Source organism: Mytilus edulis, chromosome 12 (assembly GCF_963676685.1).
Source record: "Mytilus edulis chromosome 12, xbMytEdul2.2, whole genome shotgun sequence".
NCBI classification, from domain to species: Eukaryota; Metazoa; Mollusca; class Bivalvia; order Mytilida; family Mytilidae; genus Mytilus; species Mytilus edulis.
In genome coordinates this window covers 48,350,610-48,373,052 of record NC_092355.1, presented here as the reverse complement: position 1 = coordinate 48,373,052, position 22,443 = coordinate 48,350,610, and the positions used below count along the sequence as shown (strand labels likewise).

General features: G+C 31.5%; 3 protein-coding genes across 4 annotated transcripts in view; 2 read left to right on the top strand and 1 right to left on the bottom strand.

Annotated features, from left to right (window-relative positions):
- LOC139498674 (zygotic DNA replication licensing factor mcm3-like) overlaps positions 1–22,443 on the top strand; it is a 53,196-nt gene that overhangs the window by 3,364 nt on the left and 27,389 nt on the right. The gene's annotated exons all lie outside the window — the stretch shown is intronic.
- On the bottom strand, positions 535–6,465 carry LOC139499269 (uncharacterized). Its single transcript, XM_071287941.1, has 3 exons — positions 6,325–6,465; positions 3,552–3,768; positions 535–1,613 (listed from the first exon to the last, which is right to left on the bottom strand). Exons 1-3 carry the CDS (start codon positions 6,463–6,465, stop codon positions 1,126–1,128), a joined length of 846 nt encoding a protein of 281 aa, XP_071144042.1. The 3' UTR covers positions 535–1,125.
- On the top strand, positions 5,946–20,789 carry LOC139498659 (uncharacterized). 2 transcript variants are annotated; one of them, XM_071287155.1, is made up of 13 exons: positions 5,946–6,670; positions 9,580–9,651; positions 10,309–10,368; positions 12,580–12,751; positions 13,140–13,258; positions 13,468–13,739; positions 14,100–14,221; positions 15,396–15,737; positions 16,099–16,212; positions 17,679–17,916; positions 18,461–18,650; positions 19,403–19,536; positions 20,427–20,789. In XM_071287155.1, exons 1-13 carry the CDS (start codon positions 6,646–6,648, stop codon positions 20,772–20,774), a joined length of 2,208 nt encoding a protein of 735 aa, XP_071143256.1. In that variant the 5' UTR covers positions 5,946–6,645; the 3' UTR covers positions 20,775–20,789. The 2 variants fall into 2 exon arrangements, with proteins under 2 accessions (XP_071143256.1, XP_071143255.1); XM_071287154.1 differs by lacking the exon at positions 5,946–6,670 and having other exon boundaries at positions 8,938–9,651.

Sequence of the window (22,443 nt, the reverse complement as noted above, 5' to 3'; positions counted from 1 at the left end):
AGTATGTGTAATTAACTGTACACATCAATATAATCATAATGTGCATTGGTTTGTTTTCATACATGTCTGATGATTTATATAGTATATCTACCTACATGTCCATGTAAATGTTGATACACCTTTTTTAGTTCTATTTTAATTTGAAGGCATACCAAAATTGTCTGTGTATGATGAAGTCTTTTACTATTTCACTTATCAAACCATTAAATGAGAAAAAATGTCACATCATTCCTTGGAATTCCATAATGAAGAGCATTTTAAACAAATCCCATTTTACAGTGTAGCCTTTGCAAAAATGTATCCAAGAATGCATTCAGTTCAGAAGCCAAGAATTAACTAGGTCCCAAATGAGATGAGATTACATTACAGATCTACACTTTGAACAACACAGAAGAGCCACATAACAAGAATCACATACCAATATGTGCTTATAGCTACTAAACAAGAGTTAAATATCCCAGTTATTATACAGCACAATACCTGAACCTTTGATTATTAATGTCTACATTATATACATTTTTAATTTGAAATGCTCTTTTATTCTGTTGAGCATATTCTCATCTGTTGTTATCGATAAAATCACATGTATGAATTTGATAATAATTTATTCATTTGATATATTCTATATGACTATTACACATATTGTACTTCAATTAACTTATAAGTCTTATTCATGATTCAATTAATTGAATAATAATTTTGTTAAGGATGTACTTAGGCAATCTTATGTATAGTTAAATAAATCAAGATTTCAAAATTGATACTTTAAGCTGGAAGAGTATTATAGTTCAGGATCAAAATAAGCTAAAAATATTGATAGGTCATGGAGATTTTTTTTCAAAATATTTGATTTATAAAATTTGCGGGAAAAGGCTGAATTGGACTTTTACCTCATGTTTGCATTGGTATTGTTTTGGTCTCAAATCAAAAGAAAGAAAATCAAGAATCTGCTCAAATTTTGTCAAATGATCTTTTATGAGCTATAAAGTCTTATGAAAAAAGATAATAGGTCATGTAGGTGTTATGGGGCAAAACATTTTACCTTGTATCATATGGCAAAACATCAAGGAGTCTGAACACTTATTCAAATACCTCACCTAAGTACATCCTTAAAGGTTAAAAATATCAATCAACAAATAGGTCCTGAGACACAATACTTGAGGTTTCAGGTTGCTGGGTTTCAGCATTACTTTCTGTGCATATACTATTCAAATCAATTTCAGTATCAAAACTGCTAATATTCATTTCAGAGGTATCTGGGAATCCAGAATCATCTGCAGTATTATCATGATTATCACTATCACAAATATCATTATTATCACTATCACAAATATCATTATTATCACTATCACATATATCATTTTTATCAACAATGGATTCCAAAATATATTTTTTTTTACTCAATAATTTTTTAAGTGTATGTTTCTTTATATGATTGATGATATTATTTACAATTGTATTGTTTGAAATATTGGTTCCATTTAGATTAATGTTAATGTTAATATCTGGACTGAAATCTTCAGGAATGGTGTTGTCCAGATCCGCTGTGTCCACGGCTTCTTGGCAGTAACTAACAAAAGATGATGGAATGCAATTTTTTGTAATATCTAAATCTGAAAAAAAAAAAATTATTAAAACAGTTGGTCATGACTGTGTACAACATCAATTAACTTATTATAAAATACCTTATATTTTAGAGGCTCTTAACCTTCAATCAGTCTGCATCATGTTTAATCCCGCTGCAAATGTTTGCACCTGTCCTAAGTCAAGAATCTGATGTACAGTAGTTGTCGTTTGTTTATGTAATATATACGTGTTTCTCGTTTCTCGTTTTGTTTATATAGATTAGACCGTTGGTTTTCCGGTTTGAATGGTTTTACACTAGTAATTTTGGGGCCCTTTATAGCTTGTTGTTCGGTGTGAGCCAAGGCTCCGTGTTGAAGGCCGTACTTTAACCTATAATGGTTTACTTTTTAAATTGTTATTTGTATGGAGAGTTGTCTCATTGGCACTCACACCACATCTTCCTATATTTATGCATCATGATTCCTATGTATTATACTTCTATAATAAACCAGTTTGGAAAATCCTATCACCACTTTGATTTGTAGAAAACAAGAGTGTACACGCTGAAATGTCTTTTCTTATTTACTAATCATTGATATTATTTTAATAGTCCTAAATCTAAAGCTTTACTCCAAGTATCACATAAACTTAAAAGGATCAATTAAAATTCAGTCAATATCAATTCTGATCTTGATTTGTAAATGAGCTACCATTTGATTTTTATGGGGGGGCTAGGATGAAAAATTTTGTCCTGCCTTTTTTTTAGCTGTAATCTCTGTCCTGCCTTTTTATTTTTCACTCTATTCAGTCCTGCCTTTTTTTTTTTTTAGTTTATCCTGACTTTTTTTACCTAAATTGTCGTCCTGCCTTTTTTTTTTTTTGCAAGTGTCTCATCTTGCCTTTTTTTTTACTCAAAACTCCTGTCCTGCCTATTTTTTTCAAATTTCATCCTAGACCCCATAAAAATCAAATGGTAGCTCCCTAAATCACATAATGTTTCAATATAAACATGTGAATACGAAAATTGAGAGTCTTTTGAAGAAAAAACTACATCTGGCTTAAATACAAAATTAAATCCTAGTATCTATGATGTGTTAATTTAAAGTAAGATGAGATTTAAGGAAGTTTGCTGCTCAGTTTCAAAATAAATAACTTTTCTTAAAACTAGTATATATTGATAGGGGATAAATTGAAGAAGCAAAAAAAAAATAGGGGTCATGTGCTTGTTTTTGAGATAAGAGTCGTTTAAATTTTGGCGGGAAAATGTTTTCTCTTGATTTTTCTTAGCCTTATCATTGACCTGTTAAAGTTCTCAAAAACTATTAAAAAATAAATAAAATTTTATAAAACTTTTACAAATGGCATATAATTATACATGTAAAAGATTTATGAAAAGAAAAATGGGGGTTCATGGGCAATTTTTTTTAAGGATTTCAAAAAACTGACAAAAAATCCAAAATATTACAAGCAAACATCCTTAATGAGGCTGCTGATACTGATAAATCAGACAGCAAAACAACAAAACAAAACTCAACCAGAGATACAAAGTGAATGTATGGTATTCAACAAAAGACAAATATAAAAAAGAAGATGTGGTATGATTGCCAATGAGACAACTATCCACAAAAGACCAAAATGACACAAACATTAACAACTATAGGTCACCGTACTGCCTTCAACAATGAGCAAAGCCCATACCGCATAGTCAGCTATAAAAGGCCCCCGATAAAGTTCATATTATATAACAAACTATATTTTCGCCTAAAGCAGCTTATCAGTTTCATATTTGTACAAACCAATACTCTACATTTACTCTTACAAAAATGTGTGCTGCTATTTTAATTATATCCATTCTAAACAGAAAACCATATAATCCAGTCACCAAATTATTTTTAGGATACAGTTTAAAAAGTATCCATCACACCTATTAACCATTTTTAATGAAGATTGGTATCTCTTGAATATAAATAAATAGCAAATTGTACCTAAAAATTTGTCTATCCCATCACAGTGATCTGGATATGTTTCTCTGCACTGGTCCATTGTTTTGCTTTTTGTTATGGTTAGCATGCACTCTTCCAATTTCTTCTTTTTTTTTGCAGTTTTGACTTTTGCGGTAGAATCTTTAAGTGAGGTTTCCAATGCCTCTTGTAAAAAGCTTGTTCTTTTCAAGTCTTTAATTCCTTGCAACTCCTTAAACAACTGAAATATGAGTATATGTCATGAAATGTATGAAACTTACATTCAAACAATAGTTCAGCAATAATAAAAGTAAAATTCATTTACACATACTCATCTAAATTAAATTAATAACATTAACTTAATTCTATAAAACTGCAGGTGACACACGTTTTCTTATTCTTAATGTTTTATCATTAGTCATTTTGGGATTTCTTAAACATTCTGTATGGATCTGTTTTTTCTCATTGTTGAAGAGCTCAAAGGTAACATGTGAGGCTTAATACCCATTTAATCTTAATCCCAGGACGGTTCAAATGTAGTCTTTTCTTAATAATGTCATAAACCTTGTGTTTAAATTTCATAGATTTCTATTAAGTTGTACTTAAGTTATGTTGCGAAAACCAAGAAAAATGCTTATTTGGCCCCCTTTTTAGCCCCCAATTCCTCAACTGTTCGAATCTTAACTCCCAAAAGCAATCCCAACCTTTCTTTTTTTTTTTTTTATCTTTATTCTAAATCTTGTGTTTAAATTTACTTATTTAAAGTTATTGTGCGGTTGTGTAAAAGGTACAGATGTCTGAAATAAGTTTCAAAATAATTTTTTTATGATGTAGTTGAGAAGATTTCAAACTTTACTGGAACAATTGAATAATAGTAAGCAGTGAAATTTCTATAGATTTATATTTTTATCGATATAAATTATTATTTTAAAGTGTAATCTGCATTTCAAGAGAAATCAAGGGAAACAACTGTAGATATTTATGTCAAAGATCTATATAAATCTCCGTTAGTAAACTGGTCTTTCCATCAACTTTATTTGAACTTTGGGTTGATAGCTGTCTCCTTTGCAATCATACCACATCTCCTTATATTGATATTTTTCGCATCGTGAAGATTTTCTACATCTCTATTGGTCTACTGTCTTTTTATACCTCGGACTTTTCGGGCATCACACACATCAACCGTGTTACATGCATGTGAATTATGTTAACCCTCTAAAAATAATGCCTTCTTATGGACTATCGTTTCTTCTAACATCATTACAGTCATAGGAGAAAAGTAAGTTCCCCCAAGGGTGACTGGGGAAGAGAAATATGGTCACTCGGTCTTCTCCCGACCGGCAGTAAAACGCTTGCTGAAGTGGAGTGTCCGTTTGGTTGTGCGGGATGTATTAGTTCGCAGCCACGTCCGGTTAGAATGGGGACGTTAAATCCATTGTCTCGTGTAAAGAGAGTGCCACGCTCTTTGCACGTTAAGAACCCTTGCAACAACTCAATGAGGGTCCGTAGGTTGCCTGTTGCAAGGCAAGATTTCTATCCCTATCCAACTTACCCTTATTTTCCAGTGGCAGTCCAAATTTCCCCGACCATCATCCCAAATTGCCTCTATTATCAGATTATGACAAGACCTACCTATCGTATTTATCGTGAACTTGTTCTCGTCCTTAATATGCATGAAATATTTGCCACTGGACGTTAAGCAACCGACAATCAAGCAATCAAAAGTAAGTTCTCACTAAAGAAATGTCCTTTCATTTCAACTAAAATCAGGCGATATTTTTCAAAAAAAATATTACCAAGTAAAGCCATGAGCGATTTTATAAAACATTTTAATTTATAGAAATACTGTGGTTCCGATTTTTGTGTAATGACTACACAAAAAAGTGTTCACGCTAAAACAATTCATAAAAACGATAACGTGTACACAGTCGTTGGACAAAGGTGAGTTCACACTCAAAAAATGTCCCAGTATCATTTCAACTAAAAATCGATGACCGATGACCGTAACTGCATTCACAGAATGACCGTCAATTCTAAGAAATATCCGTATTTATATTACTACTTCTTTTATCAAATGATTAATCGTGTTGGTATGAACGTATTTATATGAGAGTATTATCCTATAGGTAAAAGAAAATAAGACGTGCTTCAAATACATAGTTCACTATATGTATTTTATTTTACAGTCGAGGGTTTAATTTTTAAACTGAATTTGCAACAAGACAAGCACATGAACAAGTGAAGAAAACATGGAACAAAAAAAGCAAATTAAATGACACCTTACAAGTAAAATTAAAAAAATGCGATGTACAGCCTCCAACTACAAGTCAAAAGTTTTTTTTATTATTTCTGGGATTTCTTCATTATATTTTGATAATGATTAACGGTCATCTTAGCGATTTTTTCAAATCTAATTTCCCGGTCATGACACAAAAATCGGCACCACAGTATTTCTATAAATTAAAATCAGGTATGTCAGTCAATTCGGAATTTTTCCTATTTACCAATTTACATCTACGACATAGCTGAAAATCTCGAAAAAAAATCCTTTGAGCATTTTCTTTTCTTCGTATATTCCTCCGCAATGCAGCAGCCGTGTCACACGGTAGTGAAATACATTTTCAGTCATTAAACATTAATTTAAAAGGGAAGGTGGTAAAGGGAATTATTTACAGGCCATTATTTATCACTCGAGTATCAATTTTGTCCTATATATATATATTTTTTTCATTATTGGCCTAAATATGTAATGTGCCGTTAGTCAGTCTGTACTTGAAAACAAAAGATCAAATCTTACCCATAACTCTACACCTGACTTTCCATGTCCAATTTCCTCCAATACTAGACACTCCCCGTCGTCGCCAACCATCTTTCTTCCATTCACACAGATATATAACTTCTTGTCTTCGACAGTACAATCCCACGTCGCCGTCTCCATTTCAAGCTATGTGACGTTGCTTTCCCGAACCCGTTTAAACGTCAACAATTAACTCGAACGTTGATTCGTCGATCCGAATTTTCCGCGAAAAAAATTGACGTTGTGACTGATATTCAATTGCGGAATAAGTTTGACAGTTGGTTTTAAGAAAACAACATACCATTATTTCAGCATTTAAAGATGGAAGAAGATTTAGAATACAAAGGTACATTAATTTTTATTGATTTACTGTGTTACTGCAATTCTTAATGTTGTTATTGAATATATTTTATCATTTCCGTATTTCTCTGGCGGTTTTTTTTTTCAAAGACAAGTGCTGTTTTCCTAGGCCCGTATGTGGTCTGAAATTTTAAGTTATTTAACTTCTTTCTACTGAACTTCAAATTAAAATTTTAATCATTACTATTCATATTGTGCTTTTTATATTCATACTTAAATTTTTCATCCCATGAACACAGTTATTTACATTCGATGTTTTTCTTTTGCGCCAATTGGCATTTCCGTTTCATTTGCGCCAAAATAGTTTTTCCTCTATGTAACATATAGATGGGTTTTGTCATTGCTAATGAAACAATTATCCTTAAACATCTAGCTAAAGAATTTGTCGAAATCCCGGGACGAAAGCCCCAACTGACTTCAATATCCCATTCCGTAAAGTCGGTTATATTTATACGAAAGCGTAACATATATAGTTAAAAGTAAGAAAAATATATGCCTGGAACTTCTTTCTTTCAAAGTCATTTGGTGTTTCAAATCTAAGTATCACTCTGCGAGTAGTCAGTTGTAATCAGTAATTGCGATCATTTCCAGGTTTATTTCACATTGCGTTATGACATTAATTTATTTTAAACGGAAATAATTTCGAGTCTTTGTATACATTGGAAACAAAATATAAAAAGAAGATGTGGTATGATTGCCAATGAGACAACTATCCACAAAAGACCAAAATGACACAAACATTAGCAATTATAGGTCACCGTACGGCCTACCGCATATAGTCAGCTATAAAAGGCCCCGATAAGACAATGTAAAACAATTCAAACGAGAAAACTAACGGCCTTATTTATGTAAAAAAATGAACGAAAAACAAATATGAAACACATAAACAAGCAACAACCACTGAATTACAGGCTCCTGACTTGACACAAGCACATACGTACATGTTGAAAAGATCGTATGAATAATTAATTACAATTTCGGCAATTTCTATTTAAAATAAATATTCATGAGGAAAAGTGATATCAGCTCAGTGACTGTATATGACATAGAAATTTACAGTCAACGCATTTAGACTACTCAAATAGATCGTGTGCATTATATTTAGGTAATATGATGCAGTTTCAATATTAAAATCTGTAATTACCTGATAAATTGCATTACAAACTTCAACATTATCTAGGTAGTTTTATAAACTAATGGTAGTATTTTTTGGGACTAGATGCATTGGGTTAAGATTAAACGATTTAAAACTATTTAAAATAGTTTTCAGCCCTTAAAGGTCGGTATATATATATGGAAGTGTTTAACGACCTGGACTGGCTTTTCAGCCCTTGCACGGTCGGTATATATATGGAAGTAAAATTGAGAATGGAATTGGGGAATGTGTTAAAGAGACAACAACCCGACCATAGAAAAAAAAACAACAGCAGAAGGTCACCAACAAGTCTTTAATGTAGTAAACAAATTTTGCAAACAAAAGGCGTCCTTTAGCTGGCCCCTAAACAAATATATACTAGTTCAGTGATAATGAACGCCATATTATTTTCCAAATTGTACACAAGACACTAGAATTAAATTAATATACTATAACCTAAAATTAAAATAAAATAAGTCTAACAACGGCTAAAGGCTGCTTAATTGGGACAGGCGCAAAAAATGCGGAGAGGTTAATATTGTTAGTGAGATTTGTTAACGGCCTTTACTGGCTTTTCAGCCTTCAGAGTGTTTAAATATGGAAGTGTTTATCGATCTTGACTGGCTATATAGCCCTTGCACGGTCGCTATTTGGAATTGTATGTTTGAGTTGGAGTATATAGACATGTCGATATTAAATGGTTGGGTGCAATCTAAAAACAAGCTTTGCATATTTGTCTTCTAATTATTGCTTTTATTTTGATATAAAAAACTGATGTATGACAATGTTTGATAACATACACAATACGTTAATGGTTAAAATAAATTTAATAAATAAAAACAGTAAAATTTGATTTATTTGAAAACGTAAACTAAGGGGAAATAACTGATATTTCTTGATGAAATTCGGGCCGTTGGTATAATAGTCCAAGCTTGTAGCAAAATGATACTTAATATAACTTTATAGATATTAATATAATATAAGCATTACTTTTTAACATAAAATAAAAGTTCACATAAAAAAGTGACAAAATAAACCAACAATCTTCATACAGTTAAGATCAGTTATGTGTTAAAAATAAAAGCTGTTTAAGAAATTTTTGATCTGGACATCATGAAATTCGAAAAAATAAATTCTGTATGCATATGGGTATAACATCTATGGATAAGCCTAGCAAGTATATGAAGATACTTGATGGCTTATGACTTATGCCGTACCAATAAACATAGCCTTTTTTACTTAACCTGGCCAAAAGTGAGATTTTCGTCATTTGTCGTCCGTAAACTGTTACATAAATCTTTTCTGAAACTACATGGACACACTCATCACTCGGGTCTCTTGTTCAAAAAATGTTTCCATGACGGCAGCCCGCCAACCAATTAAGATACTAGTAGTCGTTCCACGACATAGCAAAAAACATAACAATGGAGCAAAATGCATTTTTCGGCTAAAATCTTTTTAAAAGCATTTAAAGCAATTCTAACATGATATTAAAATATAATTCTGTGATCTATCTGCCATGAAATTTTCATATGAATCAGACAACTCAGATCCTTCACTACATGTGGCATCCCTAGTTTGCTTATATTAAACAAAACTGACTATGTAGAAAAAAAAGTAGGGGTGTGATAAAGGGTATGCTATAAAGGGTGTGCATCAAAGTTGCGCAATATGGATTAAACAGCAGGCTATTTATCAAATATGTAAAACTACTGCATTTACTACTAAACATATGATAAATGATTATAAATGTTTACTAGATCCATACCAGTATGAAGACATTGATGAGGAGAGTGATACGGAAGAAGATTTCTCATACTTTGAAGAACATGGTATACTAATATATATATATATATATATATATATATTTATAGAAAATAGAATTTCTTTAATAATATTTTTAATGTTCAAATGAAGAAGAAAGAAAATTTAATATAAGATATTATGTTTTGTAATATATTACATGCAACATAGATAAGATTTAAAATCTCCCTACTTATCATCAGTGTTCCTGTGTAAGTAGTAAATTTGTCCTGGTTTAAATTTACAAGATGAACAAGTATTACAAGTATAAAAAGTAAAATCACAAAAATACTGAACTCCAAGGAAAATTCAAAAAGGAAAGTCCCCAATCAAATGGCAAAATCAAAAGTTCAAACACAGCAACCGAATGGATAACAACTGTCATATTCCGGACTTGGTACAGGCATTTTCTTATCTAGAAAATTGTGGATTAAACCTGGTTTTAAAGCTAGCTAAACCTCTCACTTGTATGTCAGTCGCATCAAATACAAAAATTTAAGTTCATAATTTTAAAACAATTACTGTAAATTTATTCTGATATCATAAGTTTAGGGTCCTAGACTAATTCTCATGGAAATTCACGTCTAAAATAATGTCACAAATATTCCTATGTAAAACTATTACCCATACAACAACTTGAGGCAGCTTATCAGTTATACACATTTTTTTTTCTCCATGAATTATAGGTTCTGTTGAAACATTACCCAAAAAAAGAACAATGGATGACAGGCATTCAGAGAGGAAAGGTAAATATGGAATAGTTCATAAGAATTTTCTGTCAATATGTCTGTCCATTTTCTAATAATTAAAAAAGGGGGGTATACTGTTTTACCTCTGTCTGTCCTTCCGTCAGTCTGTCGTACCGTCCGTCTGTCAGTCCGTCAGTCAGTCCGTCCGTCCCATGAATATTTTTGTCGCATTTTTCTCAAGAACAACAATACAAGGATTTCTGAAATTTGGTTTCAGGGTTTATCTAAGTCAGCTATACCGTGTGATGCGTTTTCAGATTGATCACTCGACAACTTCCTGTTTACCGAACACTTGTATGATTTTACACATGATAGCCAAGTTAAAAATTTTCGACACATTTTTCTTAGGAACTACAATACAAGCAGGGGCGTAGCTAGGCCAAAATGATGTGTACGCAATGCCGGGGAAAGAAGTCATACGGCGAGGGGTCTGGGGGCCGCTCAAGGCCGACAGAAGCTCTAGAGTAAATGGTGCAATATCCTGCATTCTCGCGATTTCCTGGGACTGAAAATGACCTCATAGAAATCTTATTTTCATGAGTAACAAGACAACTTTTGAAAATAATTAAATTTGAAAAAACAAATAGAGAACAAAAAACTTATGTGTAGTGGGTAGAGCTTATTTATATATTACGTAACAATTAAAATATATATAGTGCCACCACCATATATTTCAATTGCTACCTATAATCAGTCTCAACCCACTATACATTCACTGAGAAAATCCAAATTTCTAAGCCTTAAAGGGTATTTTTTTTTTATTGAGAAAATACATAAATAAATCGAATCACATTTCTCTATGTTTTATTTTATAAGAGAACAAGCAGTCTTTCTTTTAGCTTTTAATTCTCAAAGTTAGTTCTGAAAGTCAATGACCATTTCCTTTCCAGTTATCCAAAACCGTGTCTGTTGAAATTTGTTTTTCGTGATTTTGTTCAATAGAACAAGCCCAGATAAACGGATGGATTTCATTGTATTTCTTTAGTCGTCTCATGGTACTGAAAGATTGTTCTATCGTTGCCGTCTAGACCGACATACATGCATATATGTTAAGTATTTTAAAGATTCCCGGGTATAAATCCTTGGAAACTTTTAACTATACATTTGTATATAAATACTTTTGAAGTCCCAAAATCTGCAAGGAAAAGCTTCAAATTAAATCTGAGTTCTTTTTATCAACTTCCAAAAATGAGTCTTTTATTTTTACAAAGCAAGGAAAACAAGCACTTTAAATTTTGCACATGGAGATTAAACACTTTTAATCTCGAGACACGTATACTAGTTTCCGGAACGGAATAATTAAATAAACGAGGCACCCATCTTGCAAGACCGAAAGTAAAACAAAAACGGCGAATAAGTTGCAAATAAGGAGGCATTATAAACGCACTTTTTGTATTCTGAAACACCGAGGACTTGGCTATTTTAATTGTTTGCATCAGCTGCACAATCACGATGCTGGTCCCGAAAATGTAACGAGAAAACTAGGTACCGGAACGGAATATTTTATAACACTTTATAATTAATTCTATTACTTAAGTTTTATTCTAACTAGATTTACCATATTTTTATTTTTGTCAACTAGTTTCCGGAACGGAATATAGTTACAAAGTGACTATTAACATATTTTTATAACACTTTATAATTAATTATATTACTTAAGTTTTATTCTAACTAGATTTACCATATTTTTATTTTTGTCAAATTTTCGATGTGTACGCAACTGCGTTTTTGCGTACGGGTTGCTACGCGCCTGACAAGGATTTCTGAAATTTGGTTTCAGGATTTATATAAGTCAGCTATACAGTGTGATGCGTTTTCAGATTTATCACTCGACAACTTCCTGTTTACCGAACACTTGCATATTTTTACACTATTAATATTGTATCCACTTGCGGCGGGGGTATCATCAGTGAGCAGTGAAAACAATGTTCAACCTATGAATTTGTCAGATGAAAACTTTATACGTGTGCATGTAACAAATTTCACTGTAGAATGGTCTAAATACAGCACATACAAAATAGTGAAAAAATATATTTTAACAAAACGCATTTGACTAGCAGATTAAACAACTGATGTTCCTAAACCCTGCTGACTGCCATTGAAATATAGGCCATCAACATTGAGTAAAACCCATACAGCATCCAAGATTGTGTAAAATGTGTTTTAGGATTTTAAATATTTATGGCTAAAATACATTTTATTTTACAGGAAAAATGAAGATTCTTGCATTAGACACACTCCAAGTAGTATTTTGTTGTTCTGTATTTTGCCTGTCAGGTGTGAAAGTTGAAGATCTAGCAATGGCAAGAAACCTTTTCCAAGAAAAAACAAAATCTGAGAGAAGCCAATGTATAATTGACTGGATTATTTTATCTTCAAAGTAAGTTTCAAGACATAAAGTGGTACCTGACACCTTTACTAATATTAATTTGGCTTGTTAATTTTATATTTCCTTAACAATTCCACTTGATTTAAATGGTCAGCTGATTCTTACAGAATTATCTCCCTGTAGTGTAAGTTACCACCTTAAGGGAGTATATCTATTATTTCTTTTTACTAAAACATTTTGATAATTAAAATGGCCATATTATTTTAAATCTATAGATACAAAACATGCAATGATAGAAAAAGTTTAATAAAATTGTCTTTCATATGATTGAAACAATTACTTAAAAATGTTACTTTCTTTTATGGGAATGAAAGAATTTATCACAATATTGTGTTTTTATGGCTATGATCAAAAATCAAATCTATGTCTCAATTTTTAGTTCAAGAGGAAGTGAAAGACAATGGATTGTAGGATCGAAAAATGTGTGTCTGAAGGCATGGAGGCTTACCTTAGGAATTCCAGAGTCAACGTTTTATACTATTCAAAAGCAGGTTTTAGGTAGGAATGTTATTTTACTCTTTTTTACCTTTTTCAGAAATGTGTATGAAAACATAATCATAAACACCTATTAAATATCATGAGATTAATTTCAACACACAAATTCTAAAAAGCATACTGTGTCTGTATGTCAACCCTATTTACTTGGTTCAAACATGTAAAAAAAAAATATAAATTAAGCAATAAAATTTGAACTTTTTTTTTTATAGATGGAAAGGTAACAGCAGAGAAAAGTGGACGACCATTAGGAAGTGTAGAGCCAAAAACATTGACTGCCCTAGCGTGGCTTCAGGATTTTGCAAACTCTTATGCCGGTTTTATGCCAGACAGTAAGCAGCTTCATCTACCTTGTTGTTTAACAAAATCTTCAGTTTACAGTACAATGGTCAGTGAATTGGAGGGACCAACTTCACAATGTATATCACTGTCTCATTTCCTTCTTGTATGGAGAACAGAACTACGCCATATTGCAATACCAAGAGTAAGTCATGAAGTTATAATTGGAACTGTATTTTTAATATCCAAAGAAATGTACAAATTCATTATTGCCCAAGCAAACTATGTTTCCATAAAAAATTATTTCAAGATATATGCAAACACAAGCTTGTTATTTTAAAACAGAGTAGCGAACATAAGATGAAAATTAAAACTTTTTTGTTAAATTTAACTGACTTGGACCTTAATGTTCTTTTGAAAAAGGGGGATATGGATGATTATTTATGATGATGGTCATTGGGAATTTGTTATGAAACCCGTCATATTAGTTTTTTCTTATTATAGATAAATTTGTATCTCCAAATTCATGCAAATCATTTGATATTTTACTTATAATATTTTGCAGAGATCAAGATTTTCAGAATGTAATACTTGTGTTCTTCTGAAAAATGAAATAGAATCTACAAGGAATAAGGAGGTACGGAAGCAGCTGATGCAGCAACGTGATACACATCTTAAACAACAGAAGTAAGTTACTGTTCATTCTTTGAAATATCTTATCATAGGTACTCCTAATTAAATTTATTAGGTATACAGATTTAAAGTACCAAATATTAAATATCCCCCCCCCCAAAAAAAAATAAAAGAAATAAATAATAATAAATAAATAGATAATTAAATAGATAAATAAACAGAAACAAAAATAAAAAAAGTGAATAGCTTCTTGATTCCTGCTAACCAATCTTTTCACATTAGTTCTCTAACTTCAGTTTGCATCAACCTAATCTTATGGAACTTATACACAAAGGTTTTTTAACACAAAACACTGATCAAGTTTGAAATTTGGTAAAAATTGGTTTCATATGTTCTGAAGTTATGCCCATTTACACATGGAAAAAATATTAAAATTCTTGTTTCCAATCTCCAACTTTAGTTAGTCTCAACCAAATGCCATGAAGCTTACACACAATGCTTATTACCACAAAACAATATCATTGGTTTCTGGAAAACAACTTTAGTTGACATTAATGGATCTTATTTGAAATATTATAAGAAGGTTCATACCACAAAAGGAAGGTTGGGGTTGATTTTGGGGATGATGGTCCAAAAAGTTTAGGAATTGGGGGCCCAAAACAGAATAATAACTTGTGTATGACTATAAATATTTTGATTGCTCTGAAATTGTTCCACAATGTCTTATACCTCAAGTAGAAGGTTTGTATTCATTTAAGGAGTTATGGTGCTTTAGGAATTAAAGAGGGACCAAAAACTAACATTTTTGTAATTTCTAGGCAATAACTTGTATGTAAGTGTATGAATCTGTCTTATATTGTACCACAAGGTTCCATATCACAAAAGGAAAGCCCAGGATTGAGTTTGGGGGTTATTGCCCCATTCATGAAGGAGCAAAGCATTTTATTTCTTTATATAGTTATAGGAAGATGTGGTGTGAGTGCCAATGAGACAACTCTCCATCCAAATAACAGTTTAAAAAAATGAACCATTATAGGTCAATGTACAGCCTTCAACACTAAGCCTTGGCTAACACCAAACAACTAGCCTGGCATCCGGGCCCAATCTAGCTGTGCGTTGCAACAAGATTAGCTAGGACCCCAGGCTAACCGAACAACAAGTTATAAAGGGCCCCAAAATTACTAGTGTAAAATTTTATGTTTTTATTTCTATTAATTTTATATTTCAGATCTGAAAGAGAAAAGTACTACAAACATGCCATGAAGGCCAGGAGGAATCCTGATAAGTACCTATCTATTATCATGGACGCAATGGACCAAGCAAAGACTATGATTCCACATTTCACAGCAACACCAAAGTTTGCAGACGGAATGTGGAAGCTTAAAACCCATCTTCTTGGTGCCATTGTCCATGGGATAGGTGCTTATGGATTTTTTGACATATTTCAATGGCCTCATGGCAGTAACTTAACCGTTTCAACTTTAATGAATATTCTGTTCATGATGAAGGACTCGTTACCTGAAGTGCTATACCTTCAGATGGATAACTGTGGGAGGGAGAACAAAAACCGGTATGATTATTATATTAAGAATAGTGACAAATGCAATGCACAAATAGAAATCTCTAAAATTCACCATTGTCTTCTTTTGATGTACCTATTTCATAGAAATGAAACTGATTTTGTAATAATTAACTGCTTTAAATAATTCCAGGATTCATAGTTATGAAAATTTTTGAGCTGTTTGATTTTTAAACAATATTGCAACAAGCAATTTGTAAATATTCAATCTTCTAAGTTCTTAAAACAATTGGGAATCCAGAATTTGTCATAAATGGGGGACAGTGACGATCATACTTTATTGACTACCTAAAAAAATGTTAACCTTTTGAAGTTTTTATGTCTATTATTTAGCATCAAACAATTTTTTCAGATATCTGATGTCTTTCCTGGCCTTCTTAGTGGAACTGAAGGTATTCAGGAAAATAAAATTAAGTTTCCTTATGGTGGGCCACACTCATGAAGACATAGATCAAATGTTTTCAAGGTAAAGTATAATATATATAAGAGTTGAAAAGTATATATTTTTTTTAAAACTTTTTAAAGTCATGACTGTAAAGGTCACATGATGTGTGAGTTAACAAGTAAGGCATCTACAAGACATATCAACTAACATAAATGTAGATGTTCATCTTTGTTAACATCTGTAACACCTAGCTACACTTCCTCATCTGTATCAAAGATGTCCACGTTATAGTTCATATTATTCATTCAATTGACTGCATAATACAATGAAACTTATATTCCAAAGTTTAACACTATTCAACAGCATACTGAATTGCTCAAAGCAAAAAAAACATTTTAAGTTCATTAGACCACATTCATTCTGTGTCAGAAACCTATGCTGTGTCAACTATTTAATCACAATCCAAATTCAGAGCTGTATCCAGTTTGAATGTTGTGTCTTTACTAGCCCCAACTGTTCAGGGTTAGACATCTGCAGTCGTATAAAGCTGCGCCCTGCAGAGTATCTGGTAGATATAGGTTACTACTAATCTATCAATTAATAAAAGCTAGCCATGAATATTATTTGCAGACAAAACAACAAAACACAGACTTTCCTATCAAATTACTATAGTATTAATGAATGGGTGTTTTTATAATAGGTCTGTTATATGTCCAAGGTCTGTAATAATGGTCGAGGACATATAACAGGGCCATTATAAAAACACCCATTTCTTAATACATTTATTAACCAACTGAACCAAAGTGTATGTGTTGCTGCTAACTTGATGTACTATCTTACTCTTTTAATGACAGTTTAGTTTGAACAAAATAATTTGCACTTCACCATTATAAAGCTTTAAATATACCAAATATCCAAGATATTAAGTTGAAAGAGATATGTGTTAAAAAACAGGATGAACAGTGATCCCTTTATATGGTTCTTTAATGTTGGTTGCTTGTTACAAAATTAAATAAAATACAAAAAGGTATTATACTCTTTACAACTTAGTTTTATTAACTTTATTAAAAACCCTAACAGGGCTTAATACAAACAAACTGGGCATTAATACAGGGCCATTACAGAAAAACAGGGCCATTACACAAAAAAACAGGGCCATTACAGAAAAACAGGGCCATTGCAGAAAAAACAGGGCCATTACAGAAAAACAGGGCCATTACACAAAAAAACAGGGCCATTACAGAAAATATGTAGTTTTTAATGAAGTCACTTTTGGCAATAATGCACTTTTGGTTGGTTAATAAATATAATTATCTCCACTTGACTTTCAAATGACTTTTTTATACAATTTTAAATCTGTTCTAAGACACTTTAACTTTTTAAAATTCACATTTTTTAGGGTTTCTGTTTTATATTGAATGATAGGTGTGAAATTAATTCAAACTAGATGTTTTTCCAACACGTACAAGAAAAAGACTCCAGACCTACTTTGTATGTTATATATACATGGCTCATTTTGAATTCTTTATAATTTTTTTCAATTTTAGGTTTTCCATTTGGTTAAACCACAATAGTTGTAAAACCATGGATTCACTAATGAATGGATTTCAAAACTGCTATAACCCCAAACCAACCAGTATCAAAACGTGCCAAGTATATAATTATTCTGAATGGATTACTCCCTACCTTGCACCAATGAGTGGGCATTCTAGACACCATGTCTATAAGTTCAAACTAGAAAATGGCAAAACAAAAATGGTCTTCAAAGAATGGACAACTACAAAGGTAATACATTGTTAATATATTATACACTAGATCTTGGAATATATACTTCGATCTTTTTCCTTCAGGCTCACCAGATATTTAACAGTGATAAAGTCAGTATCAAGAATAAAAAGTCCTTTTCATATATACAAGGCTTTAAAAAAAAAATTTAATTGTTTTGTGTCACACATAAATTCAATTCATATTTGAGACAATTTTGTATTCTTTTTTGGCTCAATTACTATTTATTATAGTATAACTAATCGCCGTATTTGAATATAAAAAATAAGACAACCTGTGATCGAATAACACATGGATTAAACGAGTGCGCAATTGTGTGTCAATTGGTTATACATGAAATAAATTAAAAAAATTAGATGTGGTCTATAAATAACCACTTAAAAAACATAAAGTTCACAATTTAAAATGTTTCTTTGTCATTCATTTAAGGCTCAAAAGCCTTTTACTGTAAATTAATAGAACTATGAAATATCTTTCACTGGTATTATAGTTGTCAGCTTAAAATAATTGATGATTACTTTTCATGTTCTAATCTTAATTATAGGCTTGGAGAGAATGTGAGGGCTCTGATAGATATCCCCTATTAAGGCTGCCCACAACTCAACCAAAACTATTACAACCCAATTTCCAAGATCTGGACAAAGTGGAAAACTCGATCTTAGGAGCAAGGAAGTACATAGATAAAGAAGATATGATATGGTGGGAGAGATTTTTCCAGGAAAAACATAATGAAGGTAAGGCCTGGTAATTCAGAGTTATTATTATTTAAGCACAAACTATTTGTAGAACTGGAGTTTATGACTGTGGTCTTTTATTTAGAATTTTCTTTTCCTTATATTTCCCTTTATTTGAGTAAAACAGAGCTTAAAAGAAATTCTAACTTGCTCCCAAGGATGTTTTCTATTTGAATATATTAGTTCATGGTAAATTTTTATATCTTATAAAAAAATGATAAAAATGATAGGTCAACAGGCATTTTCTCATGCTACAGGTTGTGACAAAATGACACATTTTGTATTGCTTATACAGGAAAAAAACATCATTTTGTGAACATAAGCTAAACTAAATAATAAAATAAAATACGAAAATAAAATTCTTTGAGAATATTTAAAAAAAGGCAGGGTAACCATGTGTTTTTTCCAGCTGAAATATTAGCAAAATTCCAGGAAGATTCCTTTAGAAAAAGCACTACTTTAGAGTTACCTCCCCTTAAAATGTAAATTCAAAAACAATCAAAATAGAGCAAAAGATGAATATTTATGAATTATAATCCTATAAATTAGTTCTTTTAAATGCTTATTCACATTCATCAGCTGTATTCCTGCATCAACATTTTTGAAAATTGGGAACTTATATTCTTGTTTTTTTTTTAAATCTAAGAATGAGAAAGACGCCCATACCTTAAGTAGAAATTGTATGCCTAATTTTGGTTCATCAAATTTAAACTAGTTATATGAAATTAATTTCAAATATTTAATGTTTGCAGAACTGGAATATGAAGATGATGACTCGAGTTTTAAACTATTTGAATTGGCCCGATTTGTTGCGCAAAGACCACTTCCTGATATAACAACATTTTCAGTGCCAGAGATAGTAGTAAACAGAGATGTCATGCCACCTGTAAGTTGAACTCTTCATAAGTTCCTCAACATTGCTATAGTTTGCAATAAATGAATATTACATATGAAATATATGAATATCATGACACTTTATTTTACTTTGTTGGTACACGAACTGGAAATAAATATATACAAAAGGAGTAGTTTTGATAAGGCCCTTAAATAGCTCTCTTTTTTACACTAAATTTCAAATTTGGATTTATTGACCACTATCACAATGAATAATAGCTAAAATAGTGACAAGGTACAAACGATGCCTTTTTGTTGAAAATTGAAGTTCTTGTGTTCTGCTGATGACGTCATAAACAGTACTCATTTTTAAGTACTCATTTTTATTGTCCATGAAAAATCAATAAAAATTAGTAAATTTTATGTTTTTTGGACAAGAAACCTAAAGCACATATGTAGACAAAATTGATTTTTTGAAAAAAGAGTTTGTAATGACATTTTACATGTTAAACCTTGAATATCTAGTTTCTTGACACCTGCACTCTATGTTTACTGGTCCTAAATTTGGTTAAAATCTGGACAATTTTGTCAAATTTCCTCAAATTCACTTACTTTTGACCTATTTAGGATGAAAAAATCATCGTTTTCGAATAAAACTTTGACACAAATAGTTCTATTTAACTTTCTCACATGTCTTTATGATAACTTAAACATTTACTTAAAATCAGGGTCAAATCTGTACCCATCATGCATTATACCACTCTTTTTGATTATTTGGTAAATACATGAACAGTAGATTTTGACAACTCGATAGATATTCATTAAAAAATCAAACATATCAAGTACCTTGAATCAAACAAATATTACAAATATTCATATGTTTTATTATCTTATAATAAATGTATCATCCATGCACTTCAACTGGTTGCTCATCTTTTTCAGGTTATCCTTGGGAAGAAAACAAAGCCTGCCAAGTCTCAACCAATCATAATGGAGGAAGGTCTCAAGGCAGATGATTTTGTTTTAACAAATCTGGAAAAGTACAGCGATGAGTGGCCACAAATTGGAAAAGTAATTTCAATTTGTGGTCACAATATACATATACTATGGTATAAGGGCAGTAAGTCGACAAGCTGGTCTCCATGCACAATGCCTATTTCAGGACAAAGAGGAAAGAGGGAGCCGTTCATTGAAACAGTAACACGGGACCAAATTTGGAAAAGTGGTTTCCAATTAACCAACAATGGATACCTACCAAAATCTGTCAAGGATGCAATTGACAGATATTGAATAAAATATTTATTTTAACAGATAGAATGCACTTTATTATTTTAAAAAAGTTTATGAATAGCAACTTATTATTTAAAAGAGCCTAGAAGTAATTAAAGTTACCAACCATAATTTGCAATCATAAATAAATGATGATTATATGAATAAAAGGTGATGTGGGAAAGGAGTCAATAAAACAGCAACATCTGTTACGAAAAAAACTCATCATTTACCACAAACACTTCATAGCAGCGGTACTATTAAAAGACACTTAGTATTCATGAAAAGCACATTGAAAATAAAGTAGCAATCCATAGAAGGTGATTTAAATTCCTGTATTTGTTTTAGTTGTGTAAAAATGAAAATTTAGATGTGGGCAGATTGGATCTAGTATTGATAGTTGTCTACAATATGAAATTGTCACCCATTCAAAGTGGTAAATTTAATTTTTCATTCATTGGGTTCCCAGTATACTTTTTATAGAACTGCCCTTTCACACTATTAGTCAAATAGTTAATCTGATGCAGGTGAACTGAATTAAGATGTGGTAAGATTGCTAATTAGACAACTCTCCCCCAGACAACAGATGTCATAGAATTTAAAAACTATAGGTCATCCTTCAACAATGAGCAAAAACAAACTTGATCAATTCCAGGAAGAAAGTATATGCTTGTTTGCTGTTCTATCTGTAATTAAAAATAAGTCAGGAGTGTAGTCAGGTCAAACTGTAATAAACAAAAAATGGTGCTAATGTATTAAGTATCTCGGTTTTGGAAATGCACTTAAAGTAACAGACTCAATATATGACTTATGGTTGGGTCACATATCTGTCAAAATATTTTTATTATCCACTGAAATTTAATCTTCAGAAAATTATTTAGACTGATAAAATCAGTCTACCTCCATAACACTGACACATTTCTTCATCCTCATTTAGAATTTGTAGTTGAAAAAGCTAACTACATATATGTAAACATTAAAGTGAAAAAGATGACAATCAAAATGAAAAGTAATATAATCAATTTTTATCTTAACATTTGCTGACGTTGTCAATGGAATCTATGGTCTTCTAATTGGAGCAGTATGCTTAGTTTAAAGTTTTCAGTGATGGATTATTAATTTACATATCTTAAGGTTCTATTATCACCTTCATTTTATTGTACTACCAATCTGGATCTACAAAAAATGCAATCATTGTTCAAAGTATTGTTTTTGATAATGTTCAATGAAGTGTTACCATTCCAGAATGGTCGATGTAGTGTTACCATTCCAGAATGGTCGATGTAGTGTTACCATGCCAGAATGGTCAATGTAGTGTTACCATTCCAGAATGGTCAATGTAGTGTAGTGTTACCATTCCAGAATGGTCAATGTAGTGTTACCATTCCAGAATGGTCGATGTAGTGTTACCATTCCAGAATGGTCAATGTAGTGTTACCATTCCAGAATGGTCGATGTAGTGTTACCATTCCAGAATGGTCAATGTAGTGTTACCATTCCAGAATGGTCGATGTAGTGTTACCATTCCAGAATGGTCAATGTAGTGTTACCATTCCAGAATGGTCAATGTAGTGTTAATTATCATTTAATTGATCTTTCAAAAGTATCCTTAGATTGACTATTCCAGAATGGTAACACAACATTGATAATCATAAAATGACAACAATAATTAAACTTTTCCAGAATGGTA

Excerpts from the sequence above, each read along its gene's own strand:
- LOC139499269 (XM_071287941.1), bottom strand. The coding sequence starts at position 6,465 with ATGGAGACGGCGACGTGGGATTGTACTGTCGAAGACAAGAAGTTATAT. Across the intron at positions 3,769-6,324 it reads AGTCAGGTGTAGAGTTATGG|TTGTTTAAGGAGTTGCAAGG; the intron begins GTAAGATTTGAT and ends CTCATATTTCAG. Across the intron at positions 1,614-3,551 it reads TGGGATAGACAAATTTTTAG|ATTTAGATATTACAAAAAAT; the intron begins GTACAATTTGCT and ends TTTTTTTTTCAG.
- LOC139498659 (XM_071287154.1), top strand. The coding sequence starts at position 9,552 with ATGATAAATGATTATAAATGTTTACTAGATCCATACCAGTATGAAGAC. Across the intron at positions 13,259-13,467 it reads TATTCAAAAGCAGGTTTTAG|ATGGAAAGGTAACAGCAGAG; the intron begins GTAGGAATGTTA and ends TTTTTTTTATAG. Across the intron at positions 18,651-19,402 it reads CCAGGAAAAACATAATGAAG|AACTGGAATATGAAGATGAT; the intron begins GTAAGGCCTGGT and ends TAATGTTTGCAG.